At 67.8% G+C, this 24,344-nt stretch overlaps 3 protein-coding genes across 3 annotated transcripts; 2 read left to right on the top strand and 1 right to left on the bottom strand.

The window, feature by feature from the left end:
- Positions 1-5,945: 5,945 nt before the first annotated feature.
- EMIHUDRAFT_60172 (hypothetical protein) lies at positions 5,946-6,137 on the top strand (the record flags this gene model as incomplete). The annotated part of the gene is made up of 1 exon (XM_005780372.1): positions 5,946-6,137. A coding segment is annotated over one exon (192 nt), but the record flags the coding sequence as incomplete, so codon positions are not given.
- Positions 6,138-9,664: 3,527 nt separating this feature from the next.
- EMIHUDRAFT_443084 (hypothetical protein) lies at positions 9,665-12,808 on the bottom strand. The gene is made up of 11 exons (XM_005780371.1): positions 12,312-12,808; positions 12,036-12,094; positions 11,689-11,758; positions 11,499-11,529; positions 11,209-11,245; positions 11,089-11,143; positions 10,806-10,873; positions 10,558-10,714; positions 10,408-10,482; positions 10,099-10,170; positions 9,665-9,932 (listed from the first exon to the last, which is right to left on the bottom strand). Exons 1-11 carry the CDS (start codon positions 12,714-12,716, stop codon positions 9,744-9,746), a joined length of 1,218 nt encoding a protein of 405 aa, XP_005780428.1. The 5' UTR covers positions 12,717-12,808; the 3' UTR covers positions 9,665-9,743.
- Positions 12,809-17,381: 4,573 nt separating this feature from the next.
- On the top strand, positions 17,382-17,997 carry EMIHUDRAFT_366437 (hypothetical protein; the record flags this gene model as incomplete). Its single annotated transcript, XM_005780370.1, has 1 exon — positions 17,382-17,997. A coding segment is annotated over one exon (615 nt), but the record flags the coding sequence as incomplete, so codon positions are not given.
- Between the last annotated feature and the right edge of the window lie 6,347 nt (positions 17,998-24,344).

Raw genomic sequence — 24,344 nt, 5'->3', positions numbered from 1 at the left:
CCGTTCTCCTCCTCCTCGCGGCTGGCGCCGACGCGGGCGACTCGTGCTGCAAGAAGCGGCTTCAGCGCCTGATTCCCGACGCGGCCGCCGTTCCTCCTGACGTGCATGACGGGCAGCCGCGGCTGGTTGTGGACCCCGACCCGGCCAACGTGCGGCCCGAGTCATGGGACGACGAGGACGACGGCCCGTGGGAGCCCGAGATGGTGCCGAATCCTGCGTTTGCATGGCGGCCGCCGATGGTGGCAAACCCCGAGTACACGCCGCCGACGCTCGCCACGGAGCTCGAGGAGGAGGCACGCAAGGCGGCGCCGTGGGTGGTGCTCGGCGTCGGCCTCAGCGCGCTGCTCGAGGCCGCGCAGCTGCCCGTCGAAGCGCTCGCAGGGCTGCTGCGCTGCGCAGGCGCATCACCGTCGCTCTGCTCACTTCCTAGACACTTCCGAGACACTTCCCTGCAGGGGAGGAGGCTGTACACAGTGGCGCGGTCCTTGGAGCTCCAGCTGGATGCGCCGTGCCTCCGGCATCCAAGTGACCCGATCGCGTTCCGGCAGGACCTCTCGGTGGCGCCCTCCTCGGCCTCGCGACGCCTCTCTGCTCATGCGGCTCTCTGCCGGTGGCCGCGGCGTTTGTGCGTGACGGAGTTCCGCTCGGCACCGGAACTATGGGGAGAGATGGGGAGAGACGGGGAGAGATGGGGAGAGATGGTAGACATGGGGAGAGATGGAGAGAGGTGGGGAGAGATGGTTAAGGAGTTCCGCTCGGCACCGTCGTCGCCTTCCGCTCGCTGTGTCACGGAGCTGTCGCGGAAGCTTCGCGGAAGCTTCGCGGAGCCTTCCTGCAGGCGCGGTCGTCGCCTTCCTCACGGCGACTCAGTCGGCGGGCATCGACTCTGCCGCGATCGGGTATTTCAATAGGCCTCTAGCAGCTCTCCTAGGAGCCGCCCTTCTAGGCCTCGTCTCGCTCTAGCACCCTTCTGGCACCCTTCTAGCACCCTTCTAGCACCCTTCTAGCACCCTTCCAGCACCCTTCTAGCACCCTTCTAGCACCCTTCTAGCACCCTTCTAGCACCCTTCTAGCACCCTTCTAGCACCCTTCTAGCACCCTTCTAGCACCCTTCTAGCACCCTTCTAGCACCCTTCTAGCACCCTTCTAGCACCCTTCTAGCACCCTTCTAGCACCCTTCTAGCACCCTTCTAGCACCCTTCTAGCACCCTTCTAGCACCCTTCTAGCACCCTTCTAGCACCCTTCTAGCGCCCTTCTAGCACCCTTCTAGCACCCTTCTAGCACCCTTCTAGCACCCTTCTAGCACCCTTCTAGCACCCTTCTAGCACCCTTCTAGCACCCTTCTAGCACCCTTCTAGCACCCTGAGCCTCCTTGGAGCCGTCTAGGTGGGGCTTGCTCGGTCCCACCGCCGCACTCGCGCGCCTCGCGGGCTCGCTGCTGCTCGCCGCCGCCGCAGGCGCACGACAGGCACAGACAGACAGACAGACAGACAGACAGACAGACAGACAGACAGACGGAGAGGCAGGCAGACAGACAGACAGACGGAGAGGCAGGCAGACAGATACATAGACAGACAGAGACGAGGAGAGAGCGAGGGGAGAGAGAGAGAGAGAGACAGAGACAGAGACAGAGACAGAGACGACAGACAGACAGAGAAGAGAGAGAGAGAGAGAGAGAGAGAGAGAGAGAGAGAGAGAGAGAGAGAGAGAGAGAGAGAGAGAGAGAGAGCGGTCAGGATGCTCACGACGGAGGAGCGGTCTCACTGGAGCGACACACCTCACGGCCATCACAAGACAGCCAGCTGCTGCTCGCCGCCGCCGCAGGCGCCGCAGCGTCACTCGCGCTCAGAGGTGGCGGAGGCGGCGGAGGCGGAGGCGGCGGTGGCGGCGCGGAGCTCACATCGCGGCGAGCAGCGAGCGGCACGCCAGGAGCTCGGCGGTCAACCGTGTCGGGTCTTCTGGGCAGCGTCGGTGGGGCCGCTCTGAGCACGGCAGCAGACACCTTGCCGACGGTGGGTGTCGGTCTCGTCCGCTCTCCGGCGGCTGTGAGCGGCGTCTCTTCACACCCGCAGCGGTGTGTGAGAGCAGGTGGGGGTCGGCCTCGTGCTCTCGACGGCCGCGCTGCACTTTCTGCCCTGGCTTGGAACCGCCTACCAGGCCGAGCCACTTCCGAGACACTTCCGAGCCACTGCCGAGACTTTTCCGAGCCATTTCCGAGACACTTCCGAGCCACTGCCGAGCCACTTCCGAGACACTTCCGAGCCATTGCCGAGACCTTTCCGAGCCATTTCCGAGCCACTTCCGAGACACTTCCGAGCCACTGCCGAGCCACTGCCGAGCCACTTCCGAGCCACTTCCGAGCCACTGCCGAGACTTTTCCGAGCCATTTCCGAGACACTTCCGAGCCACTTCCGAGCCACTGCCGAGACACTGCCGAGCCACTGCCGAGATTGCCGAGACTTTTCCGAACCTGCCAAGCTCATGACGCACGTGCCACCTGGCCGGCCGCTAATAGCGCCGCCCGTCGCGTCCCTCTACCTCGCCGCCCCTGCTGCCACCGACGCCCTTCGCTGACTCCGCCACTCCCCCCCCCCCGCCCCCCCGCCCCCCCACCGGCCCCCCCCCGCCCACCCCCCCCCGCCCCCTCCCCTCCCCTTCAGAGCCTCGACGGCGGGGGGTCCCTCGGCCCTCTCCTCACCCGCCTCGCGGTCCTCGCCTGCGCCCTGCCGCTGCAGCTCTGCTGTGAACAGCGTCTCTCCACGCGCAGGGGTGCGGACAGGTCCTCGCCTGCGCGCTGCCGCTGCAGCTCTGCGAGCACTCGACCGTCTCGTACGCCTCTGCCATCCAGCGAGCGGGGGGCTCCTCCGGCCCTCGCACTCGCTTGCCCCGTCGTCACCTGTGTGAGGCCCCTCGTCGGTGTCCACGGCAGCCTCCTCCTTCTGCTAGGCGTCGCTCACGCTGTCCTCCTCTCGGCTACACCACACGATGGGCAGTCGGACCACCGCCGCTGCTCCTCTCAGGCCTCGCGTTCGCCTTCCTCCTCTCAGCGCCTGCCACCAACGTCTCGTCGCTGCTGCTGCTGCTCCGCGCCGGCGCCGGGAAGGGGAAGGACCCCCTCGCCCTCGCACAGGGCGGCGCCCGAGGTCAACCGTCAACTAACGCGTAGTCAGTACGCGCAGGCGACCTCGCGGTCGCACGTGGCGGCGCTGCTCTCCGTCGCCGCGGCGCTGACAGGCACCGCCACTCTCCCTCTCCTGCCCGGTGGAATGTTGAGAGCCTTCCTCCACTGCCCTCGCCCTCTCCTGCACTTTCTTCACACCTTCTCTAATATTCAGGCACCGCCCTCGCCCTCTCCTGCCTGGTGGAACCTTCTCTGCAACTTCTCTGCACTTCTCTGCCCTTCCTGCAGGCACCGCCCTCGCCCTCTCCTGCCTGGTGGACCACTTTGGGGTGGACCTGCTCGTCGACAGGGGGGAGGGGGTCGGCGCGGTGCCGCTGCCGGCGTGGTACACCGCCACGCACCTCTTCTGCACCTCCCCCTGAACCGTCTCTGAACCGTCTCTGAACCTTCCGGCAGGTATGTCGCCGCGAGCCCGTTTCTTGCCGCGGCGCTCGCGGCGGCGGCCGGCACGCGCCTCTCCCCGCCGCCCCAAACCGCAGGGGGTGAACCTCCCACGCACCTTCTCGGAACCGTCCTGTGCAGGTGCGCGCTCGCTGCGGTGGCACGCGCGACGGGGCGGCGGCGGGGCCGCGCATTGTGCTGCAGACGGCGACTGCTGCGCGCCGGAGGGAAAGGCCAAGGCGGCGTGAGGCCGCGCTCTTTAGGGCGGGCGCGCACCGCTCGAGCGGCAGTCGCAAGGGGGCCGTCCTTGCACGCGGGAGGGCGAGGGCGTGCCTTGCGGCTGCGGAGATTTTAGCTGGACAGCGGCGCCCCGGGAGTCGCGCGTCGGAGGTGGCGCAGGGGGCCGAGGCGTTTGTGGCTTGTGTGTGTGGGAGTGTGCGAACCAGGGCATCGAGTGGCGGGTCCTTTTAGCGTTTGCGCGTGGTGTGCTCGAAGTCTTTTTTTGCGCAGCGGCGCCGCCACGTGCGCGCCGGTCCCGTGCCCAGTGTCGTGCACATGAAACTCTTTTTGTCGTGCAGTAGCAGCAGCAGCGCCGCAGCAGCACCAGCAGCAGCAGCCGCAGCAGCAGCAGCAGCAGCAGCAGCGGAGTTAAACTTCTTTTTTGCGGTGTACCTGTGTTAGTGCTAGTGCGCTCCTTTCGCAGTGTCCGCGCATAAAATTCTTTTTGCGAGGCCCCATCAGGATTCCAGTGCTGCCCGCCTTGCGGCGGCGGCGGCGGGGCGGTGGGAGGTGTCGCAGGAGTGAGCGAGGCCGCGGCGAAGCTGCTCGAAGCGGTGGTGATCGCGGCCCGTGATGGAGACGTTGACACCGTCGAGGGGTTCCTCGATGCCGGCCTTGACGTGAGCGCGCCGCAGGACACGGACGGGCGGACGCTGCTGTACCACGCGTGCTTAGCCAACCAGCCCGCCGTGGTGAAGCTCCTTCTGCAGCGCGGCGCGATCGTCGACTTCGAGGCGCTGAATGCGGCTGCGGTGCTCCTTCGCCCGGCTCTCGTCCGCCTGCTTCTGGTCCCGGAATGGGAGGTGGATGACGACGTCGTTGACGCGGCCTTGATCCGCGTCGAGCGCATGACTGACGGCATTGCAGCACGGCGCGGTGATCAACGAGCAAACTTATCTCGGCAGCACCGCGCTGATGCTTGCCGCCGGGAATGGCCACGAGAAAGTGATCGATGTGATGATCCGGCACGGCGCGGCGATCGACCAGCAGACCAACACCGGCGACACCGCACTGATTCGGGCCGCTTTCTACGGCCACCCCACCGCCCTCCGCTGCTTGCTGCGGGCGGGCGCAGACACGAAGCTGTGCACTACGGATGGCACGACCGCGCTGCAGTTGGCCAAGCAGGAGGGCCACACCGAGTGCGTGCGCGCTCTCGCGGAGCATGCGGCGGCCGAGAAGGCGGCGGAGAAGGCGGCGGCGGAAGCGGCGTGGGCTGCGGGAGCGGCGGAGAGGGCGGCGCTGAGGGCGGCGGAGGAGAAGGAGGCGGCGCGGCACGCGGAGGAGCTGCTGGCGGAGGTCGAGGCGGAGAAGCGCGCCAAGGGCAAGAAGGGCAAGAAGAAGAAGAAGAAGGGCGGCGGGGCGGGCGGGGCTGCGGGGCCGTCGCAGGAGCCCGAGGAGGGTGCCGAGGCGCCGTCGGAGGCAGACGCAGCCGAGGCGGCGAAGAAGGCCGAGGAGGCGAGGCCTCTCCCGCTTCTCGAGACGCTCACCGAGGAGAGGATGCGGTTCGGCATCACGCCGGAGAGCCAGGCAGCGGCGTCGGCAGCTGTGGCAGCCGAGGTGGCGCGCTTGGACGCTGAGGCGAAGGCGGAGGCGGCGGATCTGGCGGCAGAAGCGGAGGAGCAGCAAGCGGTGGCGGCCGAGGCGGCGCAGGTGGCGGCAGAGGAGACGCAGGTGGAGGCCAGGGCGGCGCTGTCGGAGGCCCGTGCGGTGTTTGAGGAGGCGGCGGCAGCGCTGGAGGAGGCGGCGGCGGCGATGGGCGCAGCCGAGTCGGCTGTTGAGCGGGGCGAGACGGCGATTGAGGAGGCGATGGCCGCTGCAGAGGCACAGCGCGCTGCTGCAGCCGCCGCGAGGGCCAGGGCGGCTGCCGCTAGGATGGCGGCGGCTGCAGCGGGACAGGCAGCGGCGCAGGCGGCGCAGGCTGCGGCAGAGGAGGAGGAAGCGGCGGCTGCGCTAGCGGCACGAGCGGAGGACGAGGCAGAGCTGGCTGCGGCGCTCGAGGAGAGCGCGAGGCTGGAGGACGAGGCGAGGCGAGGGGCGGACGAGGCGTCGGGCTCCGCGCTGCCGGGCGCTGCTCAGTCCCCCGAGCCGGCCGCGGAGAGCGAGGTGCCGCCCGAGCTGCAGTGCCCGCTCTCCTTCGACGTGATGACGGACCCGGTGATCTGCGCCTCGGGCCAAACCTACGAGCGGTCGGCCATCGAGAAGTGGTTCGCGAGGGGCAACCGGACCGACCCGATGAGCGGCGCGGTGCTCGAGCACACGCAGCTGGTGCCGAACGTGCTCGTCCGCAGCATGCATGTGCCGCCGGTATGCGTCGGCGTGAAAGAGCCGGAAGATGTACGGGGCGAGCCCCGAGAAGTGCGGGAGGACGGCGTGTTCGGAAGGCGTTCGTTGTGCATGCGTCTCCAAGATGCGCGCGATGGGCGTCGACAAGGTCTCGGCGGAGGAGATGCAGTTCCTCTACTTCCACGGGCCCGAGTACAAGGAGACGCTCTGGCAGCTCGTCTGCATGCTCAACGACGCGACGGTGCACCCCTCCATCGCCGACTTCATGGCACATGGGCGACCTCCAGCTTCTGGGCATCGAGAAGCGCAACGAGGAGAACGAGGTCGTGGGCACGCGGCCGATCGGCATCCCCTCGGTCCTGCGCCGCCTCGCCGGGCGCGTGCTCATGCAGGCGTACTCCGAGGCGATGGGCGAGTTCTTCACCACCACGCCCGTCCCTCCCGAGCTGCTCGTCGCTGCCGGCCACGCCGCCGACCGCCGCTGCAACGTGCCGCAGCAGCTGGGCGTCGGCACAAAGGGCGGCGCCGAGATCATCGTGGCGGGCGTCCGCACGCACCTCGGGCTGCACCCCGACCACGCCGTCGCCTCAGACGACAAGAAGAACGGCTTCAACTCCATCTGGCGCCGGGCCATCTTCGCGAGGCTCTGGTACGCGCGCAAGGGGCGCCTCTTCACGCGCGTGCGCGGCGAGGGCTACGCGCTCGCCACCGACGCCGACGGCAAGGTCTACTACTCGGAGGAGGGCTGCGCGCAGGGCGACCCGCTGGGCCCCTTCCTCTGGTCGATTGGCTACCACTGGTCGCTGCTGCAGCAGCAGGCGGCGCACCCGGACACGCTGCTCTACGCGAATCGAAGATGTCACCTCGACGATACCTACTGCCTCGACGCGCCCGCCGCCGCTGTCGCCTGCATGGACACGGGCGCGCGCGTCACCGAGGCGGACTGCAGGGTCGCCTCCAACTTGTCGAAACAGTGCGTGTGGTCTCCGGGCGGCGCTGCGGCCCTCGCCCCGCTCTCCTCGCGCGTCGCGCTGCGCGGCACGCCGAACGCGCCGCCGACGAAGGGGCACGAGCGCGCTGGCGGCGGCACGCTGCTCGGGATCAAGGTGCTGGGCGCCTTTCTCGGCGACGTCGGCTGGTGCTCGGCGCAGCTGGTCAAGCGGGTGCGCATCGCCCTCGAGCCGCTCGACGGCATCATCCAGCTGCGCGACGCGCCCAGCCTCGACATCGCGCAGCAGGCACAGCACTGCCTCGTGCGCTACTGCTCCAACACCACCCTCGTCTACTTCCTGCGCACCATGCCGCCGTCCATGACCATCGAGGCGGCGCAGGAACACGACCGGCTCATCGCCTCGGCCTTCCACCGCATCGTCGGCTCCGAGGCGGGCTCGCCGGCGCAGTGCGAGCGTGCGCTGCGGCAGGCGCGCCTCCCGGTCAAGCTCGGCGGGCTCGGCCTCACCTCCATGGCGGCGATCCGGCGAGCCGCGTGGGTCGGCACCTGGGCGCTCGTGTGGACGCCGCTTCGGCAGCTCCACGCGCCTTTCCGAGCCGTCGACATCACGGCCGAGTCGGCGGCTGACTTCCAGCAGCTCTCCATCTTCACCGAGCTGCAGGACGCGCACAGCACCCTCCTCGATGACTACGACTACGTGGCGAGGACCTACGAGCAGTACGACCGCCAGGTCTTCGACTACTGCAAGGAGGGCCTCGCACACTTCCGATTTCACCCCGACGGCCTCCCCGACCGCGACACACTCCTCCCGTTGGCCTGCTTCGATTCTGGCAGTGAGCATCTACAAAGCGCACAGCGTCGCTACTCCCAGATCATTCATCATGCAGCATGGCTCGGCTTTTGGAATGCGTTGCAGCTACCGGGCGTGGCTAGGCGGGAGGCGGTGCGCTTCATCGCCGTCAGCCAGTACCAGGCGGGCGCCTTCCTCAACGCCGTCCCCTCGCGCCGCGACTTTCGTATCCCGACGTGGGCGCTGCGCATCGCCGTCCAGCGGCGCCTCGGGCTACCACTCGACGAGGCGCTCGCGCGGGGCGCGCCGACCTGCTCGGCGCGCGGCGGCAAGGTGCAGGACCCACTGGGCGACGCGGCCAGCAACATCGGCCGCCTCGGGCACTGCGGCCGCCATAACAGCCTCCTCGCCGCCCTGGCCAAGGTCATGCGGAGCGTGTGGGGCATGCTCGTTGAGGTGGAGCCGCGGGACCACCTCGGCTACTCTAACGACTACCGGCCCGACGTCTCGGTGGCGGGCGCCGGCCGCTCGCGCTCGCGCCTCGTCGGCGACGTCAAGTTCAAGGACTCGCTCTCCTCCAACCCGGAGGACGTCGGCCAGCGAGGCGCTTTCGTCGGCCTCGGCAACACCGAGCCCGGCACGAGCGCGGACGTCTTCGGCCTCGAGCAGCGCGGCGCTGTCGGGGACGGCGACTTCAGGCCGAGCGACGGCGGCGGCTATGTGGCGTACAAGAAGGCGGACTACGCGCACGCCCTCTCGCGCTCGGACACCGACGTGCAGATGTACCTGTTTGAAACCTTCGGCGGGTGGTGCAACGCGGTCAAACGGCTGTTCTACCAGATGAAGGACAAGGTGCGCAACAAGCTCTCGAAGCGGCAGCACGAGGACGAGGCGAGCTGGTCGACGCGGTCGTGGGGTGGCTGTCGCTGCAGGCCCAGCGCATGTCAGTCGCGCTGCAGCTCGCGGCGGCGGAAGAGATTGCGACCGAGCTCAGGCTCGCCGCGACCTTTCTCGTCGTCCACGCTGTCCATCGCCGCATCCCCATCCCCATCTGTGGCAGCGGCCGCCTGCGCCTGCGCCGGCCTGCTCTGGGACGGCGCGCCACCGCTCGTCGTGGTGAGGGTGGTGAGGATGATTGGAGTGACATTTTCTTTCTTTTGACCGCGCAAGATATAAAGGGTGGCTAAGGGCTCTGCCCGCAAGGCGCCCGCGTCGCAGACGCGGTACCATTGACAAATCTGCAATATGCTCGTCGCCCAGCATGTGCCACCACCGCCGATCCGAGTAGCCGTCGTACTCGACCTCGTGCACGATCCGTCCGTCCCCGTCCTCCTCCCGCGCCATGACGGTCGCAGGGTACCACCGCTCGCTGTCGCAGAAGATCTCGAGGCGCGATCCGGTGGGCAGGACAGTGTAGCCGTCGAGCGCCGCCCTGGCATCCTCCCGCTTTCGCTTCGCGTATAACTACTCACACAACTACTTCGCGCGGGACAATAGCTACTACTTACTGCACCTCCGGCACGCGGAGCCTCCGGCCCGGTCACATTGTACATACATACTATGTGTGAAGAGAGATGCCTGTTGTGAGCTGTGAGCTGAGAGGGTCGGCCCGCAGGCAGATAGGAAATGTCCCGTCTCCCATGCCCCCCATCTCCCTGTGGCCCCGCGGCGCGCGGGCCGCCACTCGGGCGCCAGTGTGGCAGTGCAGCACTGCAACGTCTGCGTCTCGGAGATCTTTGACCGCTCTTGCGGCTCGCCCGAGGCCTCGCGGGAGTTCGCGGGGCGGCCGGGGGCGACCCATATAAGAGTGTGACCAAAACCGCCTCAGTCTCTCAAGAAGAGACTCCAGACTCGTACCGCATCGGCCACGCTCTCATCTATCAGGCGGAGCCGGCCCGACGACTCTGCACTTGCCCACGGCTGCGGCAGGACACACGGTGCTGATGACAGCCACGCGCCGCAACGCGTCGAGTCGGCGGCGCTGCAGCCCTCTCGCCCCGCGGTGGCGCGCGGGCTCGTCGAGTTCTGCCGCGGCCTTGGCGTCCTCCTCGTCTGCGCTTTCCTTGGCGGCGCGGGCCGAGGCGAGGGTCGGCCGCTCTCTGCTGCGGCGTGTGTGTGTGACAGTGGTTGTGTTGGTGGCTTTGTTGGTGGTGGTGGGGTGGGGGGCTGGGGGGCTGGGCGGCTCAGGGGCGTAGGGAAGGCGGCGAGCGGGTGCGTGTGGCGCTCACCTCGATGTGCAGCAGCGAGCCGAGGTGCGTCCCCACGCCGCGCAAGTACCCGCTGTGCCTCACCGAGCCAACCTAAGGGGGAGATATCGGGAGATATCGGGAGAGATGGGGAGAGATGGGGAGAGATCACCAACCTAGGGGCGAGGTGTGGCGAGGCCTCTCCGTGTGCTGGTCTAGTGGTGGGGCAAGGGCCAGGCCGCCGCTCCACGTCCCAAGACAACGCGCCCCACGGCATTGAAACGGCGAGGCCCCGTGCTGGGCGGGTGGGGGGTGCTGGGCGGGTGGGGGGTGCTGGGTGGGTTGGCCCGCCTCTCTGCGGCCAACGGCGGCGCACGGCCAGCGGCTCGACGCCAGCTGCATGGCGCCGCCCCACGGGAGGGGCGCCTATTCACAGCGCTCGCGTCCTGGCCGCCCGCGTTTTCTTTTTTTGGGCACCGCGCCGCGCGGGGGAAGGGGCGCCGGCGGAGCGGCGGCGCCGCCCTCCGCCGTCGAGCGGGCGGGCGGCTGCAGCATGACTCGCACCCCTCCCGCCGCGCTGAGGTTGGCCGCGTGGATGCGGGCGAAGTCGCCGATGGCGGCGTTGATGCGCGCGTCGAAGGAGCGGTCGAAGCCGTGCCTCGGAAGGGGGAGGAGGAGGTGGAGGAGGAGGAGGGAGGCGTGAATGAGTAGCGCTAGGCGGCGGTGAGCGGGAGTAGTCGAAACCATACCTCGAGTTGCGCTTGCCGCCGGCTGGCGGCCTGGCGGGCACACAGCATGCGTAGTGGACGATGTGCGCCTGGTGCGGCGAGAGGCGTGGACGAGAGGCGTGTATGCGTGGGCTTGGTGTGTGTGTGTGTGTGTGTGTGTGTGTGTGTGTGTGCGTGTGTGTGTGTGTGTGTGTGTGTGTGCGTGTGTGTGTGTGCGTGCGTGCGCGCGCGCGTGTGCGTCTGTGTGTGTGTGAGAGTCTGTGGAGATCTGAGGAGATTTGTGGGAGATTGTGGAGGATCGCGCCTGCGCCGGCACCGCGCTCTCCCCTCGCTTGTGGTCCCAGCTCGGGTAGTGGAACCTACGCGAGATTCCCCGAGATTCCCCGAGATTCCCCGAGAGGAGTCCCCGCTAGGGTAGTGGGACCGGTTGAGCCCCGCATTGTCGATGACGAGGACTGGGCCTGCGGGGGGGGGAGAGCGGCGGGGCGGGGGGTGCGCGGGGCGGAGGGTGTGGGTATGGCAGAGGTGAGGAGCGTGGGTGTGGCGGAGGGGAGGGACGCCCCCCCCCCCGCCCCCCCTCCGGCTCTCGCACAGTGCCTCGCGGTGGAGACGAGGCACAGTGCGATACGAGTGGGAGTGTGCAGCCAGAGCCGTGCCCACCCGAGGGCAGTGCGTGTGCAGAGGGACAGTCTCGCCGCGTCTAGGTCACGGTGCCGCCGCCCGTGAGCGGGTCGTGCCCGCGCGCCTGGGGCGGGGGTTAGGGCCAGGGCTGGGGCTCGGCGAAGCTCGGCGAAGCTCGGCGAATCTCGAGGTGAATCTCGAGGCGAATCTCGAGGCGAATCTCGCCGAATCTCTTCCCGAATCTCTCGCCGAATCTCTCGCCGAATCTCTCGAGTCTAAGCGCCTGGAGCCACTCGACGACAAGTCCCTGCTCGGCGGGCCAGTTGAGCAGCTTCGCCGAGTCGCACGCGCACCTGCGGCACACCACAGCGGTCAGTGGCACCAGTTGAGCAGCTTCGCCGAGTCGCACGCGCACCTGCGGCACACCACAGCGGTCAGTGGCACGCGCACCTGAGGCACGCTCACAACTGACCAAGGGAGGGTGGAGGCACTGTGGGTCCGCTCCGTTGGACGACTGTTGGTCAGCTCAGTCGGGCGCACGCGCAGTTGCAGTAGATCTCGGAGCGCAGCGTCCAGGGACGCTCGGCTGATCTCGGCTCTCTCTCGGCTCTCTCGGCCAATCTAGCCCACATGTTGTAGATCTCCGAGAAGAAGCGCAGCGTCCAGTCGGTCGCTCGCGCGATGTGGACCTATGCGTTTCTTATTCCTCTCGTGAGGCTGTGAAAGCACGCCCCACCTAGCGGATTTGGTTAGACGAGCCGAGGGGCTTTGAAACGGCGTCGTGCAGTGTTCGGCGCCACCGCGCGGGAGGGTGAGGCAGCGACGGCAGTCGTGTAGCCGCACGTGTCAGTGCGTGTCTCTCCTCTGGGAAGGCCGGGGCCCATCTCCCGCATCTGGACTGCAGACTCCAAAGTTGATCGGCGAGCGCTTGAGGTCGAGGTAGTCCCGCGTGACGAGCAGGCTCGCGCGCCGCTCCTGCATCTGCCGCAGGTAGCTCTCCACGCCCCACTCGGGCCGCATCACAAACGCGTCCGCGTCGAGGTGCACCACGTAGTCGGAGCAGCGCAGCGTCGCGAGGAGCAGCGGGATGCGCGCCCACGCCCAGCTCTGCCGGAGCTGGTCGGGCCGGACGCCAAGCTCACAGTAGCGGTACCGCTGGGCCGCCGCCCAAGCCAGCCGGTTGTTGGTGACAAAGCTCGCCTGCGTCGCGTTGCTGAGTTGGAACTGACTGATGACGGTGACAGCGGGCGACGAGAGCCCGCTGGACGGGACCCAGCAGTTGTACTTTATGTCGGCGCGAGAGGGCCGCATCTCCACGGCGCCTTGCGCCGGTTCCTGTGTCGCGCGGAGCACGAACGCGCAGCACGAACGCGGAGCACGACCGACAGCTTCAGCCCACTTCTTCGGGTGTCGCAGCGCTGATTATCTTAAGAATTTATCTTAAGAATTCTTAAGATTTTAGCCTCTCTCACAGCACACTGGCACGACAAGGGCGCAGACTGGCGCGGACTGGCACACACACAGGCTCACCACCGGAGCCGCCTAAGCGACTCCGTTAAGAACGGCAATGCACTCCGCACCATGCACAATGCCGCTCTCCCCGCACGCTAGCTCGTTCACCGTCTGCCACGCCACGGCGGTGTGGAGGACGACAGACAAGCGCTGCATCTGCAGCCCGTGCCAGTTCTTGGTGGTCCATGTGACCTCGTCCAGGTGCTGAGCGTGCGAAAGTTTGTTGCTCAGCTGGTTCGCCGCCTCCCTCAGGGTGCTGCGAACCTCCTTTCCAAAGCCTCCGAAAGCCTCAAAATCAAACAAACGTAGATCGCAATCCTGCTGCCGCGCAAAGGGGTAATCGCCAGGCTGCTCCTTGAGCTTTCCCTTGGGGGCATCCTCCTCCTCCCCCTCCTCCCCCTCCTCCTCGGCCTCCTCCTCCTCCCCCGCCACCGCCGCTGCCGTCGCTTCCGACGGAGACCACTTGCCGCGCCCTTTGACCAACTTGAGCAGCCCGGTCTCCGTGTTGCCAAAGCGCACATAGGCCCCCTTCCAGCCGAGCTCTCCGTCGCCGGCCGTGTCCTTGCCCGTGCTCGCAAGCGAGCTCGTGAGCTTCAAATCGGCAACGAGGCGCCTGTGCCCCCTGCCGATGTTTGCCGCCGCCACGTCAGGTTGTTTTAAGAATTCTTTCTGTGCCTGTGACTCGCACGCGCCAGTTCGCACCTGTGTCGAGCCTGTCTGCTGTGAGAGTGAGTTGTTTTGTTAAAGGCCTAGGTAGGCCGCCTAATCGAATCGCCCGAAGCGCTAGCGCTTGCGCTAGCGCAAGCTCGCACGGCCTCTCACGCCCCGCTGCTGCCCTCTTGGCGGCTCTCCGCCCGCCAGCTCGACCAACTCGACCGCCGAGAGGCTGGGCTTGGCCGGCGGCGCGACGCGTGGCCTGTGCTGCGGCCATCTCGGACGTTCAAGCGGCGCCAGCCAGCGGCTTGGCCGCGCATCCTTCACACACGCCGCCACGACCGGGATGAGCGGGCCCGGTGTCGAGTCATGGTGCGAGCTGCATGTGAGGGGCGGCTGTGGCCACAGCAGGTCCACCAGACGGGCGTCAAAGCTTGCCGTCGGCGTGCTGTCGTGGGGGGTGCCCGACACGCATTGAGAGGAGCCGAGTGCAGTGGCGAGCCAAAGGCTGCCTGGGTCACCAAGTGATAGCCCTTGCCAATTCTGAGCAGGGATGTGCTTTGGTGGGGTTGTGCTTGAGCATGTGTGAAGTGGGAGTGCGTGCCGGCGGTGTCTGTGGCTGAAACGGGCGTGTGTGAGGCTGCAGAGCCGTGGTATGAGCCAGAGTGAGCTTCATCACCCAAGATAAGTGCGGTTTGGGACGGATCAGGCTTGATACTGATGGGCCTGGGCCAGGAGAGCGACAGAGAAGGCGAGGTGGTGAGCTGGGAAGCTGAGGGGTGGCCCGTCTACCGTCTCTACCGGTAGACTGGGGTAGACTGGGGTAGACGGTAGACCGTTTGGTAGACGAGTCTACCGCAGTCTACCGGTAGACCGTAATGAACCTTGCTACGACTGCAGTCTACCGGTAGACTTGGTAGACCGCGGTAGACTGGTCTACCCCTTTTTCAGCCGCCGAACGGTAGACCGCCGCCGCCGGACGGTAGACCGCCTCGGCCGTTTGAATATGCAGCCTCCAGTTCTCCACTCTGGCGCCACTTTGGCAGACGAGCGCCGGCAGATGCCCTCGCGGCCTGCCGGCGAACGTCCGTCCGGCGAGAACGCGCGCCATAATGGACGTGTGGCTGTCTGGCGAAAACTCGCTCTCGAGAGCCGCGAGAGGGCGGCGCTCTGCAGTGAGCGGTTCCCCCCGATGAGTGTGTAAAGACGTTCATTTGATCTCATAAAAGACACGGAGCGCGCCTCGCACGGAAATGGCATGAGATGAAGCTCACAGCGACCGCGCTCAACAGCCTCTCTCACCAGCAGATTTCGCCCGCGCGGCAGACCGCACTTTCATCGCGCGTTCTCGCCGGACGGACGTTCGCCGGCAGGCCGCGAGGGCATCTGCCGGCGCTCGTCTGCCAAAGTGGCGCCAGAGTGGAGAACTGGAGGCTGCATATTCAAACGGCCGAGGCGGTCTACCGTCCGTCCGGCGGCGGCGGCTACCGTTCGGCGGCTGAAAAAGCGGTAGACCAGTCTACCGCGGTCTACCAAGTCTACCGGTAGACTGCAGTCGTAGGTTCATTACGGTCTACCGGTAGACTCGTCTACCAAATGGTCTACCGTCTACCCGGTCTACCGGTAGACGGTAGACGGGCCACCCCTCAGCTGGGAAGCCGCTTTCTTTGTCGGCACCTGGACGTGTCGCGATGAAGTGCCAAAAAGTACTATTTGCGGCTATTGCTCAAAACTTCGGGAGATAAGGCCTACATATTATGACTGCATCCATGCGCCTGGTGTATGAGGGCTGCGGTACGAGACATATCACGGTCGGTGGCGCCGATGATGACCTCCGGAAAGCCCTCGCAATCGCCTCGGATGGGGTCCACCGGAGACAATCTCGAGCCCTCTCCGTGGCATCACGAGCCGGTGTGAGCTTGCAGACCCAAGATAAGTGCGGTTTGGGACGGCTCAGACTTACTACTGATGAGCCTGGGCCAGGAGGGCGACAGAGAAGGCGAGGTGGTGAGCTGGAAGCAGGAAATGGCAAACCCCGCAAAGTGACCCGTTTTTACCCACCCACGCCCGTGCGCGCGTATCTTAGCTAAGGTACGCGGCCACACGCGCTGGCGCGCACGGCAACCGGGACTTACACGCGCGACACGAGGAACTGTGTATCCGTGCCTGCGAGCCTGCCTCGGGGGAGAATAGCCGCCCTCACCCGCTGCCGCGCATCGAGCTCGGCGGGGCTGATACGTGTCATTCTGTGCCGGCGCGTATCTTAGCCAAGATACGCGGCCACACGTGCAGACGCGTATAGCGAAACTCGCGCCCACACGTGCAGCCGCCTATCTATCTTGGCCAACACAGGCGGGCGTGAGCGCGTGAAACGGCCCGTCGGCGAAGGCGACTCGCGCTGGCACGTGCACAGAGGGATGTTGAGATACGCCGCTACACGTGTGGGCGCCTATCTAGGGGAACATCGCGCCCCATGCGTGGGCGTGTATGTCACGCGGTACGCGGCTGAGACGAGTGCAGCCGCCTATGTTGGCCAAGATAGGCGGCCGGCTGCACGTGTGGGCGCGAGTACCGCTATACGCGTCTGCACGTGTGGCCGCGTATCTTGGCTAAGATACGCGCCGGCACAGAATGACACGTATCAGCCCCGCCGAGCTCGATGCGCGGCTGCGGGTGAGGGCGGCTATTCTCCCCCGAGGCAGGCACGGATACACAGTCCCTCGTGTCGCGCGTGTAAGTCCCGGTTGCCGTGCGCGCCAGCGCGTGTACGCGCACGGGCGTGGGTGGGTAAAAACGGGTCACTTTGCGGGGTTTGCCGCAGGAAATAGGATTCCTAGCGCTTTGGCAAAAGCATCGGACGAGGTCACACGCGGACGCTCCCGGATGAGCGGCGCCCTCCCAACCCGCCTCGCCGACCTGGCGCGGGGCGACCTGGCCTGGCTGCGCGACTTCCTCTCCGGGCGGCGGACGCGCGGCACGTCGCTCGCGGCCCAGCTCGACGCGCGGCACGACACCGAGAGGCAGGACACGCTGCTCACCTGGGCCGCTCGGCACGGGCAGGCCGAGGCGGTGCGGCTGCTGCTGGAAGGTGGTGCGAGTGTCGGGGCGACGACTGGCGGCGGCGCTTCCGCGCTGTATATCACGAGCCAGGGGGGGCAGATTGAGTGCGCCCGGCTGCTCGTCGAGGCTGGCGCGGCGGTCAACCAAGCTGCTGACGGTGGCGTCACGCCGCTGTTCATCGCGTGCGAGAGGGGGCAGCTCGAGTGCGTCCGGATCCTTCTCGAGGCTGGCGCAGCGGTAAGCCAAGCCCGCAACGACGGCTCCACGCCGCTGCACATGGCGTGCCTGAAGGGCCACCTCGAGTGCGCCCAGCTGCTCCTCGAGGCGAGCGCGGCGACCGACCAAGCCGCACAGGATGGCGCCACGCCGCTGTTCATCGCGTGCCAGAGCGGCCGCCTCGAGTGCGCCCAGCTGCTTCTCGAGGCGGGCGCGGCGATAGAGCAACCCGTGGACGACGGCACCACGCCGCTGTCCGTTGCGAGCTTCGCCGGCGAGATCGACTGCGCCCGGCTGCTCCTCGAGGCTGGCGCGGCGGTCAACCAAGCAGACGCTGAAGGCTTCACGCCGCTGTACGTCGCGTGCCAGGAGGGCCACCCCGAGGTCGCCCAGCTGCTTCTCGAGGCCAGCGCTTCAGTCGACCAGGCCGATGAGGAAGGCTGCACGCCACTGTACATCGCGTGCGAGAGAGGCCAGCTTGAGTGCGTGCAGCTGCTTCTCGAGGCTGGCGCGGCGGTCAACCAAGCCAAGCAGAGTGGCGCCACGCCGCTGTCCATCGCGTGCCAGGAATGCCACCTCGAGTGCGTTCGGCTGCTCCTTGAGGCTGGCGCGGCGGTCAACCAAGCCCGCAACGACGGCTCCACGCCGTTGTTCGCTGCGTGCCACAACGGCCACCTCGAGGTTGCCAAGCTCCTCTCCTCCTATGGCGCCTCCCGCGCCGCTACGCCCTTCGGCACGCCCGAGGAGATCGCAAACAGCCAAGGCCACACCGACCTCGCCGCCTGGCTGGTCGCCAGCCGCGGCTGGACGCCGCTCGCGCACCTTGAGACCCTCACCGCCGCCCGCGCCACCGCCCTCCTGCGCAGCGGCGCAAGCCTGCACGAGGGCGAGCCGACGCCGCTGCGGCGCGCCGCGGGCGGCGAGGGCGAGGCGGCGGCGCTGATCCGGCGGGCGGCGGCGCCGTGGTCGCCGGCAAGCCACTCGCTCTTCCCCGCGGCGGCCCGCGCGCGGGCGGCGCTCCTCGTCCGCTCGATCTACGAGATCCACGAGCGGTACCACCTCGACTCGGCAGGAGCCACGAACGGCATCGCGGCGCTCGACTTTGGCCACTGCGTCTTGGGCTTCGCGATCACGCGCGAGACGCAGTAGGGGCCTTTTGTGCGCAGCGCAGCACTTGGTGCCGCGCGGTGATCTCGGTCATGCGGATCGGCTAACATGACGCCTTTTTGGTCAGCGGTGGGTGGAGATGTGTAGCCGTACACCGCCTGAGCTGTGGTTTTCACATATGAAACTGAATCATCCGATTCCCGATGCGCGGGCTGCCGGCCTCCGCCTCCGGGGGCCCAGCTGCACGCAGGCTCATTCGCGAGATACTGCAAAAAGATAGACGTGACGAAGGAGGAGCTAGCGTGGAACTTTGGATGCATATCGGCAAGCCAAAATAACGAGCAGGAGGCTGTCCTGGTGCGTGAGCTAATCCTGAGCAACAATAAGCGACTGTACCACGGAGCACAGAGCGCAGCAGACAGGACGGCGGCGACGGCGGACATGGCAGAGACGAGTGTGAAACAAAGGGCGGCGGGCATGGAGGGCGGCAGCGACGGGGATGGAGACGGTGACGGTGGCGAGGGAGAGGAAGGGGGTCCATTAACACCAGACAGCGAGAGGGGCAGGGAGGAAAGGGGGAGAGAGGAAGCCAACGCGACGTGCGCAGAGGATGAGGATATAAACTGGGACGACGCAGCGGAGGGGATAGGCGAGGGAATCGAGGGACCGGAGGGCTTTCGCGACAGCGACGATGACGACGAAGAAAGGGGAGGGGACGGAGGGGCGACACGCAGGAGGAGCGAAATCGCTAACGGCCCGAGCAGAGAGGGCGACGGCGGGGCACGAGGGAACAACGGAGACGCTACCGATGACGCGAACCGAGGCACGGACGCCGGCGGGGACGGGGAGGGCGACAGCGACGTCGAGGTTGACGCAACCGTATCGAGAGCGCCACCCAAAAAGGGGCGGACAGCCATGGAGGTCACCGAATGGAGGGCGAACGGCACGATGCGAAAAGGCAGGGCGAGGCGGATGGAGAAAGAAGTGCCGAGAAGGCCATGGTGGAGGGGAGGGACGGGAGGACGAAAGAAGGGCGAGGAGGACGAGCGGCCCGCACAGACCGCGAGCAGACAGCGCCTGCTGGCCATTTCGAGACATTCGCCAAGAACGCTAGCTACATGGGAGGGCTTCGTGAAGGATGGATTGAAAAACATTCGAACAAAGAAGAGGCGACGGGAGGAACCGGCGGAGGATGCAGTGACGTGAGACACACACACACACACACACACACACACACACACACACACACACACACACACACACACACACACACACACACACACACACACACACACACACACACACACACACACACACACACACCGCTCACCCACGCGCACTGGGCCTTGCACTTTGAATGCCGTGGGGCTCCTGTCGTCAGACGTGGAGACGCGAGGGTTGCCCCCCCTTGCCCCACCACCTCGTGTGTGTGGAGAAGTTTACCTTACCTTACCTTACGCAGGCTCGCGCTCGCGCCGTGCCGGCTCGCGCCAGTGTCGCGCTCGCAATACACGGGGCCCTCTCTCCCCGGACCGCGCCGTTCCACACACCACAGGCACAGCACGCTCAAGCCGCAGGGGCTGCGCCCCCCTTCCCGATCTGCAGCTCCGCCTTGCTTCCGAGGACCGGCGGCACGAGCACCCTCATCTGCCCCGGGTCGCCGCGCTCTTCTCGACGTCGAGTCTAACGTCGAGCAGCGCTGCCGACCCCGCCGTCGCGGCCGACTCCACAAAGGTGATTGTGCGCGTCTCCGTCGCTGATGTCTCAAACATGCCCGCCCGCTTGCTGCGGAACTCGATCGTGTCGCTGCACACCACGCTGGCGCCCGCCTCCTGCACAAGCATCGTGACCACCTCAGCCTTGCGCTGCACCTGCAGTAGCAGCGCGGCGCCGCCGCCCTTGGCGCCGCCGCCGACGTGCACCACCATGAAGCCGTCGGCAAAGGTGGAGAGCGAGATGCCCTCGAGCTCATCAAATGCCACTCGGACGTTGACCCTCCACTTAGTCGGGGCGAGCACGTACACGGAGCGGTCGCTGATGAGGAGGATGCGCTCCTGGGCCTTGCCGTTGCGGACCGGTTCACGTGCGTGATGCGGTCGGCAAAGTACACCCTTGCCTCGCCCGCCTTGAGCAGCATGCGCGTCACCTCCGGCGCCTCCGCGGCGTCGAGAGTCGCCGAGAAAGGGCAGCCTCCACGAGCCCCGCCGCCGCTTCAGCCCCTCAAAGACGGCCATGCTCTTCTCGCGCAGCTTGATGCGGTACCTCCTCGCGGCGAATGCGCGAGTCCAACCCACCGGTGAGGGCGGCGGCGGGCCTTAGGTACAGCGTCTTCATCGACGGCGAGGGGCGGCTCTCGTCGTGCGGCTCAGCGACGGATGACATCCCAGGCCTCCTCGGCCACGGCGAGGGCGTGAGGCGGCTCAACACGCCGACCCGCCTCCCCTCCACGCTGGGCGACGAGCGTGCCGTGAGCGTGGCGGCTGGATACTCGCACATCCTCGCCCTCGCTGCTGACAGCAGCATCTGGAGCTGGGGTGGGGGAACCTTTGCCTTTTTTGGCCAGCTGGGACACGGCGACACGCAGAACCAGTGGCTGCCCAAGAAGATCGAGGCCTTTGCTGATCGGCGCGTCGTCGCCGTGTCGGCAGGGCCTATGCACAGCTTCGCCCTCACCGCCGACGGAGCCGTCTGGAGCTGGGGCATGGGCGTCTTAGGCCAGTTGGGCCACGGCGACGAAGAGCCGTTGCTGCTGCCGAAGAAGGTCGAGGCCTTTGCTGATCAGCGGGTCGTCGCCGTGTCGGCGATGGGGCATCACAGTATCGCCCTCGCCGCCGACGGCGCTGTCTGGAGCTGGGGCTATGGAGGCGAAGGCAGGTTGGGCCACGGCGTTCAGCAGAACCAGCTGCTGCCGAAGAAGATCGAGGCCTTTGCGGGCCAGCGCGTCGTCGCTGTGGCGGCTGGAGACGCGCACAGCCTCGCCATCACCGCCGACGGCGCTGTCTGGAGCTGGGGCGGTGGAGGCGGGGGCCGGTTGGGCCACGGCGACACGCAGAGCCAGTCGCTACCGAAAAAGGTCGAGGCTTTGGCAGGGCAGCGCGTCGTCGCTGTGTCGGCGGGATCCAAGCACAGCCTCGCCCTCACCGCTGACGGCGCCGCTTGGAGCTGGGGCGATGGACACGGCCGGTTGGGCCACGGCGACACGCAGAGCCAGTCGCTACCGAAGAAGGTCGAGGCTTTGGCCGGCCAGCGCGTCATCGCTGTGTCGGCTGGAGGCGGGCACAGCATCGCCCGCACCGCCGACGGCGCCGTCTTTACCTGGGGCGAGGGTGGCCACGGCCGCCTAGGACACGGAGACGACCTGTCCGACCAGCTGCTGCCCAAGAAGGTCGAGACGTGGGCCTGACCCACCGCCCTCTCGTCGTGGTTGTGGGGCGCGCGGCGCGCGGCAGTTCTCCTAGGATCCCGTGCGCGAGAGGTTTGGAGCGCGTCTGGAGTGCGTTCGCCCTCCTGGCACCTGGGACCCAGTGTGCCGACTGCCGTCCGACTGTCGTCGCTGTTTGTTGTCTGTTCTCGACTGTCGTGTGCGCGTGTTGGCGACGGTATATCATTTCCCACTATGCCACGTCGCCCATTCCCGGGAACGGCGACGTGGCATAGTGGGAAATGATACAGCAGCCCAGTATAGAGCCGTATAGCCGTACCGGCCCTACCGGTCGCCAACTGCAGGTCCGGCTCCGGGGTTTTGTGTGTGAGAGGGGCGTATAGTGACAAGAAACTGACGCACGCGCCCCATTCATGGAACGCTCTTTCTGTGCGCACTGCACCCCCGGGGTGTGTACAGGACAGGACAAGTCTCAACCGAGCCATCGCGGCAGGCGATGGCCCGGCGCACTGCTAGCTCACCACCTCCCCGTCAATCAGAGCTAGCTAGCCGACTCTGCACATCCCTACGCAGCTCCGCGACGGTCGCGCGCATCGCGGCCTTCACATCGCGGGCGGCGGTGGCGGAGACGGCGAGGCCGAGGCTGGATTTAGCCACAGCCACGCTCTCATCGCCGACGGAGCCGTCTGAAGCTGGGGCGCAGGAATCATCGACGCCGCCGCTGACGACGCGCTGACCGACGACGTCTGCTGCCGCCGCCGCCGCCTCCGCCGCCCGCGCCTCCTCGTCCCCACCCGCCACCCACGCCGCCCCCACCATCCCAGCCTCCACCGCCCGCGCCACCTCCTCGCCACGCGCCGCCCCCCCCACCACCTTCTTCGCGTAGAAGCGCATGCTCCGGTTGAAGTGGTCCTCGTCCACCAGACGCTTGTGGCGCAGCCTCTTTTGCCGCCTAAGATCAACCGCAAGGGGGGTTCACACTCGTCGCCACGCTGCTCGTGGCCCGATGTAGCCTCCTTCGCCGGCAGCGGTAGCGGCTGCAGTAGCCGGCGAGGCTGAGGGAAAGTAGGGCGAGGGCGGCACCCAGCGCCACCTGAACCCTCCTCCGCGGCTCGAGCCCGTCCGCCATCTGCGTGTAGATGGTGATGGGGGTGAGCGGCGGCAGCGGAGGGGGCGGCTGCGGCGGTCCCGGCGGCGGCGGCTTGGGCGAGGGAGGGGGCGACGGCGGCGGCGAGGGAGGGAGCGGAGGGGGCGGCGGCGTGGGAGGCGGCGGCGGCGGCGGAGGCGACGGCGGCGGCGACGGTGAGGGCGGCGGAGGCGACGGCGGCGGCGGGAGTGGCGGCGGAGGCGACGGCGGCGGCGGGAGTGGCGGCGGAGGCGACGGCGGCGGCGGAGGCGACGGCGGCGGCGGCAGTGAGGGCGGCGGAGGCGACGGCGGCGGCGGGAGTGGCGGCGGAGGCGACGGCGGCGGCGGGAGTGGTGGCGACGGCGACGGCGGCGGCGGGAGCGATGGCGGCGGCGGAGGCGGCAGTGAGGGCGACGGCGGCGGCGGGAGCGATGGCGGCGGCGGGGGCGGCAGTGAGGGCGGCAGAGGCAGCGATGGCGGCGATGGCGGCGACGATGGCGGCTCCGGCCCGCATTGGCTACACTCGCCTGGGAAGTCCAACGCCACTTTGTCGCACGCCGCCCGACGCTCGAAGCGCCCGCTGCCAAGTCGAGACTGGAGAAAGATGATGCGCTCTCCGCACGTGCCGAGGTCAAGGTAAAGGGCCTTGTCCACCAAGCGAGTGTCCCTGACGGCGTCGCAGGCGGCGGAGCCGCAGAGGAGCGGCGGAGGCGACGGCGGCGGCGGGAGCGATGGCGACGGCGACGGCGGCGGCGGGAGCGATGGCGGCGGCGGAGGCGGCAGTGAGGGCGACGGCGGCGGCGGGAGCGATGGCGGCGGCGGAGGCGGCAGTGAGGGCGGCAGAGGCAGCGATGGCGGCGATGGAGGCGGCGATGGCGGCGACAACGGGGGCTCCGGCCCGCATTGGCTACACTCGCCTGGGAAGTCCAACGCCACTTTGTCGCACGCCGCCCGACGCTCGAAGCGCCCGCTGCCAAGTCGAGACTGGAGAAAGATGATGTGCTCTCCGCACGTGCCGATGTCAAGGTAAAGGGCCTTGTCCACCAAGCGAGTGTCCCTGACGGCGTCGCAGGCGGCGGAGCCGCAGAGGAACGGCGGAGGCGACGGCGGCGGCGGGAGCGATGGCGGCGGCGGGAGCGATGGCGGCGGCGGAGGCGGCGGAGGCGGCGGAGGCGACGGCGGCGGCGGGAGCGATGGCGGCGGCGGGAGCGATGGCGGCGGCGGAGGCGGCGGAGGCGGCGGAGGCGGCGGCGACGGCGGGGGCTGCGGCCCGCATTTGCCACACTCGCCTGGGAAGTTCAACGCCACTTTGTCGCACGCCGCCCGACGCTCGATGCGCCCGCTGCTGCCGAGGCGAGACTGAATAAAGGCGATGTGCGTTCCGCACGTGCCGATGTCAAGGTGCAGGGCCTTGTATATCAAGTGAGTGTCCCTGACGGCGTCGCAGGCGGCGGAGCCGCAGAGGAGAGGCGTCTGCATGGAGCTTGGCGCCGGTGCGGGGACGGCCAGCTGCGCGTGCGTCACCGATCGCGCTTGCACCTTTCCCAGTGCTAGTGTCGGCTTCCGCGGCAACCTGCTTGCCGTCGCCCCCGCCAGCGGCAGCGGCGGCGGCGAGAGCGGCGGCGGCGGCGGGAGCGGCGGCGGGAGCGGCGGCGGCGGCGGCGGGAGTGGCGGCGAGAGCGGCGGTGGCGGCGGCTGGAGCGGCGGCGGTGGGCTCAGGTGTGGGAGTTTGGGCAGCCACAAGGAATGGGAGGGCGGCGGCGGAGAGCACTCGCAGATGCCGTCTCCGCCTGGGAGAGGCGCGTTCACACTGAGTGCGACCGTCTTCTCGCAGCTGTTCCGTCGGTCGTCCCAGGCCTGGCCAGAAAGGGGGAAGCATGGG

Source organism: Emiliania huxleyi, assembly GCF_000372725.1.
Source record: "Emiliania huxleyi CCMP1516 chromosome Unknown EMIHUscaffold_217, whole genome shotgun sequence".
Classification (NCBI taxonomy): Eukaryota; Haptophyta; order Isochrysidales; family Noelaerhabdaceae; genus Emiliania; species Emiliania huxleyi.
This window is presented reverse-complemented; position numbering and strand designations above follow the sequence as displayed.